Source organism: Gobius niger, assembly GCF_951799975.1.
Source record: "Gobius niger genome assembly, chromosome: 10".
In the NCBI taxonomy this organism is placed as follows: Eukaryota; Metazoa; Chordata; class Actinopteri; order Gobiiformes; family Gobiidae; genus Gobius; species Gobius niger.
The window spans coordinates 14,249,391-14,261,883 of NC_136861.1; the positions used below are offsets into that span (position 1 = coordinate 14,249,391).

The 12,493-nt window shown below is 42.1% G+C and overlaps 1 protein-coding gene across 2 annotated transcripts; it reads left to right on the plus strand.

Moving 5' to 3' along the window:
* The first annotated feature begins 10,325 nt into the window (after positions 1–10,325).
* phospho1 (phosphoethanolamine/phosphocholine phosphatase 1) lies at positions 10,326–12,274 on the plus strand. 2 transcript variants are annotated; one of them, XM_079565285.1, is made up of 2 exons: positions 10,326–10,507; positions 11,045–12,274. In XM_079565285.1, the coding sequence occupies exon 2, from the start codon at positions 11,065–11,067 to the stop codon at positions 11,830–11,832; it is 768 nt and encodes a 255-aa protein (XP_079421411.1). In that variant the 5' UTR covers positions 10,326–10,507; positions 11,045–11,064; the 3' UTR covers positions 11,833–12,274. The 2 variants fall into 2 exon arrangements, with proteins under 2 accessions (XP_079421411.1, XP_079421410.1); XM_079565284.1 differs by having other exon boundaries at positions 10,327–10,513; positions 11,045–12,273.
* Positions 12,275–12,493: the final 219 nt, after the last annotated feature.

The following is a 12,493-nucleotide window of genomic DNA, read 5'->3' on the forward strand; positions in this document are numbered from 1 at the left end:
TTTCAGTGCATGTTGCTTGAATCTGCTCCTGGACTTCAGAGTTTTGATTTATTATTTATTTATATTTTAGTTTGGGTTGTGGCTTGTCAGTAAGGGAAATTCACAAGACAAAAAGAAAGAAAATCTACATAGAACTGAAACAAGAGTAGAATCATATGAAAATCTCAAAGTTTATGACTAAAAATGACCTTTTCATCATTTCAAGCCACAATGTGTAACATTTCACCCAATAAATAGAATAAAATACAATTGTTTACTTCATTACAGTGTTATAGATACAGACGGCATCTCGTCATAGAAGGGGGCGTGGCTTCGCTGAGGGGAAATAGAATCTTTAGAGAAACATAATTTTTCACTCTTTTTAGCCATTTTCTGGTGGAATATGAACTTATTTATCACATAGAAGTAAAGTCAAGTGTAAATCTGGCCCATATGGATATTTTCTCACAGCAGATTGTTCAGTAGAAGTGAAACAACGGCAGTTGTAGCTAGCGCTAGCTAACCGTTAGCATTAGCCCGATGCTAACATGTAGCATCAGGTTAGCATTCTCCGTTATTTATGTATTTATGGGCTGTTGAACCACTTTGCTCCTCTCCATGTCTTTGAATCTTTATTTAGTAGAAAACCATATTCATAATTCAGCATTCGTTTAAGTAGTTGTTGAATAATTAAAGTTTAGATTTTTCTCCAAATTGTTTTCCCCCTCAACTGTTTTTAAACATGACCATATATGGGCGATTCCAGAGATTCCGTCTGTATCTATAGTTGAAAAATACCTGGAAAAAAAAGAAATAACAAGACTTTCCTGGGTGCGGGTCATCTCCAGCTCATCTCCATGGCGATGTTGACTAAAGGCAACCAAATACGAGATTTAAATAGGTCAGGTCCTCATCCGTCCAAATACGTTCTTTTACTCACAGCAAAAATAGCATTTCCTTACCTAACTGGTAATTAGGAGCATGTTTTGTATTGCTGGCAAAAGTTTGATCCAAAATGTGTGCCTTTTAAGTTTCCGCATTTTCATTTGTAACACTGTAAAGAACAAAGATTAGTTCATCAGTGATCTATTGTGCAGCCCTATCCACCATCACAACAGGCTTATTCCACAATGTTACTCCCTGTTATCTCGAACTCCCCCTCGGATCCACACGAGCAACTGCGCGTCTAAACCCATTAAGTGTTGCCTACGCAGAATGACAGCTGATGAGTCATAGTGTTATGTTCTCCTAGTTTAGCTGCTGTTACTAGCTATAATACACTTAGCTTAGGAAATAGTAGGGCAAGACGCAGTAACACATTTTTTTCTAGCTAAGGAAACCGCGTGATCTCGCAAAGATTACATGAAATATTAATGTAACAGCAGATGGCGTGAATGTTTGATTCGTTGCTGTTGGCCGAGATTTTGGCAGCGAAGAGGAGCGTGTGCATGCGTTTATCTGTTTGTCGCAACTTGCCCGTGCACCAAAAGCTGCTTTCTACAATGTGCTCCATTAGATGTGCTACATTTGGGGATATCGAATGATTGATAGCGGTAAAGTACACTTTATTGTTCCCTGTAGGGAAATGGCCATTCATCATCTTTTCTCAAATGTGAATGCTCCTGGACATGTTGCTACATAGTGAAGTGAATTTTCACTTTTAGAGGCTCTATACCGTTGTTACTTTTAGCAAGAGAGAACATAAACATTTTTCCTAATACAGGTAAGTTCTCTATATCCCAATTCTTCCCAGGTTCACGATTGATAAAAAGAAAAAAGATATTTTATTTGTGGACAGCGCAATCTCATCACAACTGCAATAGAAGTCAGAAATGTAGCTGTTGGATTAGGGCTGGACCATACGGGGAAATATTGATCAATCTCGATTTTATAATAATAATAAATACATGCAGCTGATTCCTGAACTTGCATTGATAAACTTAAACCTAATGCTTTCCTTCAGTTTCATTTAAGGCACAGAAATGTTCCATTGTCTCGTCCAAACTCAGGCCAAAGAAACGGCTGTAAACCTGACGATTTAAAAGTCCCATGACGATTACTGTGATTGACCAAAGTCTTGACGGCAATTTCGATTAAATTCCAATGAATTGCCCAGACAAATGTTGGATATTTGTCCCAAATAGCACAGCCCCACCATCGACCCGTCTTCTTTAAAGGCTTTGTCAGGTGCTGAGTAAAGAGTATTCGCTTATTGCGCATGTTTTAGGTTTGATGGGGTAACTTTAACTCCACCGTATTGCAGCGACAGTATTACTATTCAGCCTTGATCGGCTAATCACTATAGTTTAGCCTGTCCCCATTTTGAATCCAAGCCCTATAATCACCCTTCCACGTCAGAGGGTATTTGATCTGCTCCCCCGGGTTCACTGCTGTGCTTTAGCGAACGTTTTGCCAGATAGTTTGTCTTGTATATAATTTTGAAAAGCCTTTTTTTTTATATATTATATTATTATTTGCGTGTATTCTCTGCACTTTACTGCTGCGTGGGTGAGGCGCAGGGAAGGGAGGGACTGACAGTGCATTGTGGAGCCAAGTGCAGTTGCTTGAGGGGGGAGAAAGGTTGAAAGTGGTGACGTTTCGAGTTGACTTATTTTCAAGGCGAAGAAAGGAGGAGAAAGCTGAGTTTCGGAGGATGATGGTGCGGACGGGACCATAGCAAAATATGGACGCTGTTCAAGCAAAATATTACGAACACCTGCTTAAAAACGTTATGTAATAATCCCTCGTCAAGTAGTATTTTGCTACATTCACGTGGTTTATACCTGTTCTCTTTGCTCCTCTTCTACCACTGAAGCGCTCTGATCTGGGTTTCCTGGATTTATCGCCTCAATGAGGAAACTTTCCTCCACAATTTTAAAACCATTAACCCATCACTGGACCTGTTCTATGCTCAAAAGCGTGTTCTAGACATGATTTCAAATCATAAAAATGTATAGTATTAATTAGAAGTCGACCGATATGGGTTTTTCTAAGGCTGATGCCGATTTTTGGGGGATGTTTTTATTGGCCGTTGTCAATATGCTAGCCGATATTTTTGACCAATGTTTTTGGACAGTTTTTCCAATTGTCTGTTCTATAATACATAGGCTACTTGGCTGCTCCAGCAGTGGCCGATTTTACTTTGTTACTTTAGGTCAGGGATCTCCAACCAGTAGCTCGGGAGCTAACAGTAGCTCGCCAAAGACTTTCTACATCTCTACATGCTTGAGAACTCAAATTTTAGATGCATTTTCTGTTTGATCTGAACATGCCGAACACAATCTGCAGTTGCAGTTTGGTCAATATTGTAAAGTATAAGGACTAAACTCAAGTCATTTTCTTTGAAAAACTAATTCTCCAGGGTGAAGTCCACTTAAGTCACATTTTGCACAAGTAGCTCTCCAACATTCTTGTGTAAAAGTAGCTCGCCGGATAAAAAAGGTTGGAGACCCCTGCTTTAGGTGATTCAATCATAGCCGTGGCATTTTGCGCGGCGATCAAAAGTACAATTTTGGGAGTTAGAACTAACTCAACAATTGAATTCTCCATGTCTTGTGCTTCAAAAGGGCGTGCAGCATGTCTATATTGACGGACGTTTAGAGAAACTTGTAGCTAACCAATTTTCATCGTGATGTTTCTCTGTTCCCCTGAGGCCTGGGGAGTCGTTTTAAAGCCCAGACTTTGCTCTTTCCAATGCAAGAAAACGGGAAGTCTCTGTCTATGATTTTGGGTCCCAGAGAATATTGGCTTTTTTTGGCGCTAGATCAGCCGATCCCTGATGTTGTGAAACCCCCAAATATCGGCCCGATATATCAGTCGAACTCTAGTATCAATGATGAGGCACCTAAAATAATGTGTTTTAAGCCTCAATTCTGTGTAATATGTCCACTTAAATAAAGGCCCGCATAATGTCGAATGTATATTGCCCCATGAGCATCTTAAAAGAACCAGCATTGGAGAACTAAGCACTTTTATTGATGGACCGGCCGTCATTCATGTCGCCCAAACATTTCAGGCCATAACCGCACAAAGACTTAAGTGTACACCTGCCTCCCTGCGATTAAATGTAATTGTAATTGTTGTCATTTCAACCACGGTCAGAAATGCAGTTGCAAATTGTTACACAAAGGAACTAATGTCTCTGTCCACATTGAGACCGTTGCAAATTTAAAACGTACACAATGTCCTCTTTGCTTTGGCTTCCCGGAACAATCCCTCCACATGTCTGTCTAATACACATTGTCGGTCTTTTTTTTTTGTGTCAATATGCCTACAGTACTCCTCCTTTCTTTGTTCTCTAGAATGCACTTTTTACTAAAAATCCTTGGCTAGTTAAGAAAAATAACATTGTATATTCTTTAAAGATGTTTAAAAAAAAAAATCAATATGCTTTTTCCCCTTTGTATTTTTAACCACTTTAATGTAGCATTGAGTATTTTATTATTGTATCTGGTACAAATTGTGCAGCTTTATAATGTCCCGAGTTTGTCTTTTTTGTATGTTTCAGGAGTTGGAGGAGAAATTGAAACAAGTGGGCCTTTTTTTGATAATGTACAATAACTGACTGCTAACTTTGAGAAGTAAACAAGTAGCCATTATTATCATAACTCTGTGTGAGTCTCGTCTCTCAGCACCGACAACACACACAGGGCACAGTGTATAGGTTTTGACAACACTGCCAGTTTTCAGTTTTTGTTCCAGATTGGTCTCTAAATATGTGAGCTTTAACCCGTCATCAAAGAAATGGCTTGTATTACACATTTAGCCTATTTATTGTTTCACTGAAGAAACCTATTTAGATTTTGTTCGTGGTATAAGGAAAGCATAGTCAAGTAGCACCTGCAGACACCCATTTATTTCATTCCAAATATCCAAATCTTTGCGTGACTTTTTACTGAGCATTTAAAGGAACAGGCCACCGTTTTTCCATACTGTGATATGTTCTTACCTGAGCTTAGACGAGTTGATACGTACCTGTCTGGTCTTTGTGCCGGTGGAAGAGCGTGGTAGCTTCAAACTTCACCCCATTTGGAGCCATAGGAATATACTGGAAGAGGCCAATTGCTAGCAACATCTTTGGTCATTTTGTGTGACTGAGGGCACGCACAAAGACCAGACGGGTACGCATTAACTCGTCTATGCTCAGGTAAGAACGTGTCAGTATGTAAAAACGGCGGCTTGTTCCTTTAAAGTGATGGTCTGTAAGTTTGCAAAGTGAGGAAAGATGGCGTGAAATTTGAAAGTAAGCTATCAAATTCCACCCCTCTTTAACCAATAAGCCCTTCTTTGTTTGTAAAATGAGGAGAGCAGGAACAGAATGATCAAAAGTAAACTATCACGCTCCTCCCTCACCTCTCCTGATTGGTCCTGACAGGCTGGTGCACAGGAAAAGCTCGTCTCATTGGTCAACACGGGAGGATACTTGACTCTGATTAGTTGCTGAGATCTGGGAAGGAGGGACTTTATAAAAAATAACATATGTATCATTACTTACTTAACATCAAAATGCAAGACCAGGTGATCAATTTTGCACATTTTATGAAATTTGTAATACATTTAGACTTCCAGACTATCACTTTAATCCCCCGAGAAGCAAAGTATCTGGAATGTCAACAATATTAACCCATAAATGTATTACCTGACCACACGACTGTCCATAAATCTGATTGTGTCCCTTGAAATAGGTATTTGTGGCATTTTTTTAAATAAATATAGGAGTCATTTATCAATTGTGTGTTCATGTGCAAAACAAGTCTTTTCCACGTGTTTTACTCCTGCAACATTCTCTCATTCAATGTCAGATTTGGGGCCCTACATCATTTCAAATGGTGAATTAGGTGCAAAATGTCCACACAATCACTATGCTATTTTCTAGCTTCACTCGCAATTTCAATCATCACCAAACATTAAAGTGGTAAAACAATAACTGATGTATTGTCCAAACAAACTAGTGTCCAGGCAAATACAACCTCCATCATCAGTAGATACAAATGCAGCGAGAAAACACAAAGAAAATCTAGTGTGAGAAAAGAGAAACCTCAGGGAGGACCACAAGAAGATCCACTCCCATGATTTAGCACCTCTCTTGATCATTTTTTTCCCAATCCAAAGTGTTTCAAATATGACTTGATCCTCTTGCAAACACCAGAGACTATCATCTTTGGGCTCTGATTAAAAAGGAAGAAATGAAATACAAATGGTTTGATAAAGCTTGGATCCTGTCCATATTGCTAATTTTTCTCAGTGATGATATCTGGAAATAATGTGTTATAATTCAAATCATTATTTGTTTTGTTTTTCAAAAATAGCACTGTGACAAAAATCTATTGGCAATATCAACAGCGATGAAGTGAAAATGGGTCAGACTGGATATGGGTCAGTGTGTCCGAGTTCAAGCCACTTGTGCAGTGTGTCTCATTAGACTCGGGCTGCAGGCCGCCTTAGTATTTACAACTATCAGGTCACTGCGTTCTTGGCGATTTGTCAAAAATAAACGGACTTGCTCAGCAGCTGACCTCACTGTTTTGGCTCCACAACAGCATAGATCTCCCTTTTCCCCCCCCTTTTTGTGAAGTGATAGCCCACTGTGTTTTCTATAGCAGAGATCTCCAACTCTTTCTAGGTATAGCTCGCCAAACAGATTCTACTTTTCTACATAAGCTTGATGACTCACATTTTCGATGCGTTTTCTGTTAGTTCTGAAAATGCTGAACATAATCTGCAAACATTTGGATAGTAGAGCGTAAGGACAAAACTCAAAGCAGCAGTTTTGACCCTTCAGAAACCCTGCTTACAGAAGATGATTGATAGTAACTGCAGGGTATTGGAGCAGTAAACTTGACGCCAAATTTAGCATGTTTAGGTCGTAGCTGGGAGAACATGCTCTAAACAAACAGGTTATGTATGGAATGTGGGGCTGGGTTTTGAGCATAGTAGTGTGAACCATCTCCAAAATGTAGTGCCATTTGGTTATTTTTAATGCTTTCATTCCCTTTCCCTCTGGCAAGAGCATAGGCTACAACTCATTACCCAAACATTTCCATCAAGCAGATGTGCAGGTTTATTTACTGATTTTTTGTTGTTGATTAATGATGTTTATGTTTTGGCTTTACAACACGTGACAGTTTGAGCATAGATCCCCTTTTTTCCCTTTTTGTGGTGTGATGCATTGCGATATAGTGATTCTATTCCCTATCAGGGTTTCCGCTGGGCATTGAAAAGCCTTAAAAGAAATGAATAAGAGGCCAAAAATAAGGCCTTAAAGGTAAAAAAAAAAAGCATTGAATATGATTCAAACTGGCATTAAATCTAAATATCTTAGAAAGACATTGTTTCCTTGGAGACAGTTGCGCGGATCTGTTTTTTCACTGTACACTGGTTTAGAACAGTGCATGTGCGTGTCTTTCCTCTAAATCCCAGAACCTGCTCAATGACATTGCTCAACTATTTTAACTGCGTGCATTCGTCAAAAGTATAAAAACATTGGTCGAAAACAAACTCAGCTGCAGTTTTGACTCAAATTTCACATAATCTTTTGCTCAAAAGTTGCCCAATTTGGTTTTGAACGTCAAAGTTTCCCTTAATTCCTGTTTGAATGAACAATCTTACAAAAGAAAACATGCCAGACACCCTGGGCTGGAGGGTGTCCTGTTTGGGAGCCTCAGGATCTCATCTCTGCTGTTTGCAGCTGCTCTGGGGCGGTTTGCAGGCCATGGTTCTCCACTGGAAAAAGGTGCTTCCCCTCTTCAGTTCGGTGGGGAGTCCTTGCCTCAAGTGGCGTTCAAGCATCTCGGGGTTTTGTTCACAAGTGAGGGATGGAGCGTGAGATCGACAGACGTATCGGTGTGGCGTCAGCAGTGATGCGGCCGCTGTATCGGACTGTTGTGGTGAAGAGGGAGCTGAGTCGGGGGGCAAAGCTCTCGATTTACCGATCGATCTACGTTCCACAAATCTCATGATGGTCATGGTTTGGGTAATGACCGAAAAGGACAAGATCACAAATACAAACGGCCAAAATTAGCTTCCTTCGCAGGATGGCTGGGCGCACCCTTCGAGATCGGGTGAGGAGCTCAGTTACCCGGGATGAGCTCGGAGTAGAGTCGCTGCTCCTTCGCGTCGAAAGGAGCCAGCTGAGGTGGCTAGAGCATCTGTTCCGGATGCCTCCTGGTCGCCTCCCGCGTGAGGTGTTCCAGGCATTTCCTATTGGGACAACGCCTTGTGGAAGATCCAGGACACGCTGGTGGGACTATGTCTCTGAGCTGGCCTGGTGTCGCCTCAGGGTCCCCCCAGAACAGCTGGAGGTGTGCGTGGATCGGAAAGTCTGGGCATCTCTGCTGAGACTGCTGCCCCCGCGACCCGGATAAAGCAGAAGAAAATAGATGGATGGATTTTTTTTTTTTTTTTACATTTGTGGCATTAAACATAAAGTATTTAGGCTTGCTACCACCAACCCTGCTCATACAGAAGATGATTGATACTAACCACAATGTATAGGAGCAGCAAACTTGACGCCAGAATTAGTATGTTTAAGTTGTAGTTGGGAAAGAATGCTCAAAACCAATATGGGTTCTGCATGGAGCAACATTTTTGCCATTACAATCTAAAATATGGGTTTGGGTGCTGAGCATAGTAATTGTGTGATCCCCTCCAAAATGTAGTGCCATTTGGTTCTTTTAAATGTTGTCATTCCCTTTCCCTCTGGCAAGAGCAGACAACTCATTACGTACAAACAAGATTCATGAAGCAGATGTGCAGGTTTATTCTTCATACATTCTTTTTTACAGATTTGTTTTTTACTGATGGATGCTGTATTCTTTCCCTTGACCCACTGGCCCATAAGGAGACTTGTTTTGAAGTCAGTCGGGGTCAGTCGCCGTATACAGAGACATGAGCATCTCCCATAATTTTGCCTCTATATGACTATAGGACCATCTCCACCACGCGCCACTAGACAATGCTGTTACGTGTTTAACTGCACCGATGACTCACGTAGGCTGTATCTTATGCATAAGGTGAACTTGGATGCACGACTATGACGGTTTTTGCAAGAGGTGGTCGTGATTCAGTGTTGAGTGGGTGGCCAGGTACCCTCTCTCTCTTCTCTTCTCTCTCTCTCTCTCTCTTTCACATCTCCGTTCCCATTTGGGCTTGAAAATAGTCTGCCGCCCCAGCTGTTAGTCATTACGCCCGTGGTGGAGAGGAGCGGGAGGCACAGCATCTGTCAGCGTGCAGATAAGCAGAGGAAGAGGGGCCTGGTGTTTTTCAGCCGTGTCTGCTCACCCTCGCACTGCTCGCTTCATTAATCTGTGTGTTTGTTGTACGCCTTCATTGCCACTGCCTGTCTTGCGCAGAACAATATCAACTCCCTTCCCTGGAGTTTCCGGCTGTGGTTATTAAATGGAAACACAGGCTCATTGCTTTTTGCTTTCAATCTCAGGGCTAGTGTATTCAACTTTTGCACCTGACTCGAGGAGAGATGCAAACTCCACACAGCAAGATCCGGAAATCAAACTGAGGACTTTCTTGCTGTGAGAGCGATAACTGCAGCCACCGTATATTACATCTCTAAACTATCAATGAGGAGATATGGAGTTAATTAAATGTATACAAGAGTGCTGAAATGTAACTGTTTCATTCACAATTCAAGTCATGATGAACCAGTGCCATCCTAGAATAACAAATGTCCCCTTGAGGCCATCCGAAAGAAAACATTTAGACACATGCCTGTTTAAAGAAACATGTTCACAGAGGGAATGGAAGGGATATCACAGCATAACACCGTGACAGGAAACATGAGGGTTTTGTTTAGAATGACAGTATGTCCCAAAACTGCCATATAATGTTCTGCCTTTCTTTTTTGCAATACAGGACCATGGCCATACCATTTGAGATGTGAAAGTGTGCATCTGCCACTAAACCCTCAGATAAAAGTCAATCACAGTTTTGTCACTGGTTAGCTTTTAATTGATCTTCTGGTTTTAGAACGAGTAACATTGATATTCACTCTCTCTTATCTTGTCTTGTGCTTTAAGAAACTACAATTCATCTCCTTCACATCCCTGCATCTTATCAAACACATTACTTGTTTTTCTTCTTCTTTTGTAACCTGCATTTGAACCTTTTTGCTCTCATTTCAACTGGAACCATAAGCCAAAATAAGATGTCAGCCTGATGTTTGGATTTGTTAATGTAATCTCTCCAAAAAATAAAGCTGTCCACGCTTTTCAACCAATCGCCATTGTAAGCACTGAAAAACTATTCAGTAAGAGCAGCTTCATGTTGCGGAGTGTTCCCAAAGAGTTTGCACTAACACTTCTCAGTGCCTTTCCTTCATTGCTGCCTTCACCGTGTGCGCGCACGGTAGGTACGCTGTTATTAAAGGGGCGGACTCGTAGGCGCGGTCATGTCACCAGCAGCGACAGTGGGCTTGACTACTGTCACATAAAAGTGCTGCTCCGCTCTTTCCACCCGCGGAAATCTCTCGGAAACTCGAGCTGAGGCGCGCTGGGAAACCGGACCAAGGCAGTGGGTAAATGTGACTATTTTTTCTCTTTCACAAAGAATATCAAATGGCTATATAGAATAGTAGGACGCTTCATAAGAGAGCGCTCACTTGCTTCACTGCTGATGTAGAGAGTCAAGTTCTGCGGTGCAGGTGAGTGGCTGATAATCGACAGCCCGTTGCCAATACCTCAGACCTCCACTGAATAGAAGTAAATGTCATTATGTAGGCTGCTGGTTCTTTAGCTTATTGTAAACCCAATTGAAGGACACACTGCGTATTTACCCTTTACGCACCATTAAAACTTTACGCACAATGCCTATTCTATGTTGTGCGTCTTGTTTCCAGACTTACAGACTAACCTCAGAACCTGAGGCTGACGTCTTCCTGTCGCAGTCACCTGAGTCTAATGGCAAAGGCAATATGTAAAACACATTCAAACCCTCGTTCACATTAGGCTGCTGCATGTTTTGCGCTTGAAGACGATATCTATTTTTGTGGCACAATCCTGCGTAATTCGTGGAGGAAATAAGCATCACTCATGTTTCCTCTCCTCTTTTTCAGCCACCAGACGCGCGCGCACCATGACTTCACAAGGGCCACACATCCCCTCGGACAAGCGCTTCCTAATCTTCTTTGACTTTGATGAGACGATTGTGGACGAGACCAGCGATGACCAGGTGGTGCAGACGGTCCCGGGGCAGTTCCTTCCGACCTGGCTCAAGGACACGTACCATCCAGGCCGATATAATGAGTACATGCAGCGCGTGCTCGGTTACCTGGCGGAGCAGGGTGTGACCGAGAGCGACATCCGCGCGGTGATGGAGAAGATCCCCGCCACACCGGGCATGCTCACGCTCTTCCAGTTCCTACGCACGCGCCCGCAGACCGACTTTGAGGTGGTCCTCTTGTCCGACGCCAATTCCTTCTTCATTGAGTCGTGGCTGCGGCGCACTGGAGCGCGCGCGCTCTTCCACCGCATCTTCACCAACCCCGCCACCTTCAACAAGGATGGCCGTCTCGTGCTGCGCCCCTTCCACTCACACGACTGCCCGCGTTGCCCTGTCAACATGTGCAAACAGGTGGTCCTGCGTGATTACATCATGCGCCGGACGCAGGAGCGTGGCCGACCATATCAAAGGGTGTTCTATGTTGGCGATGGGGCCAACGACTTCTGCCCCGCTGCCTCTCTGGGTCCTCGCGACGTGGCGTTTGCGCGTAGAGACTTCCCCATGCACCGCCTCATCATCGAGACGCACGAGTCCATGCCCGGACAGTTCAAGGCGGTGACGGTGCCATGGGTGAGCGCAGAGGAGGTGGTGGAACGGCTGCGGAAACACGTGGCAGAATAACATAAAAACAAAAACATAAAGGACAGTTATCCTATCTCTTATTCTCAGGTGAAAGTAGCAGAGTTCAAGGCAGTTATCACTGTGGTGCCAAGTCCGAACGTGCTTCAGCCACGAGCTCACGTTTTTAGCAAAAACATTGGCCTGATATCATCAGGTTAATCATTATGGGTTTTTGCTTATTCTGATAAAGGTCATGGGTCTCGACTTTTTGTTTTTTAAGCCTGGCCTATCTGGGCATTATAAGTTATACTTTTGTTTCTTGTTTTGATATATTATTATATTATTATTTAATAACCTACTTGGAATAGTTTTATCTAGCCTATCACAAGGCAAAACTTAAAAGGCAATAATGACCTGACACCAAAGATGTATTTGTTTTGCTGTTCATGTAAAGTCTTATCGTTGTGTTTCTTTACCTGTCAGTCTGTCTGTCTGTCTGTGCTGTGCTGAAATGTATATAAAAACCAGCAGGAATAAAGCCATACCTGAAGCCCTGTTTCTCAGTGTGAATTTATTAGTAAGTTACCAACCTCTTTGTATCTATAAGCTACCTTTTTTACAATGGAAAAATCACAACACAACACAAACATGTCCCAAAATTGAAATATAATAATTATTTTTTACTGTTTATATAATAAACAGTAAAAATAAAAATAAAATA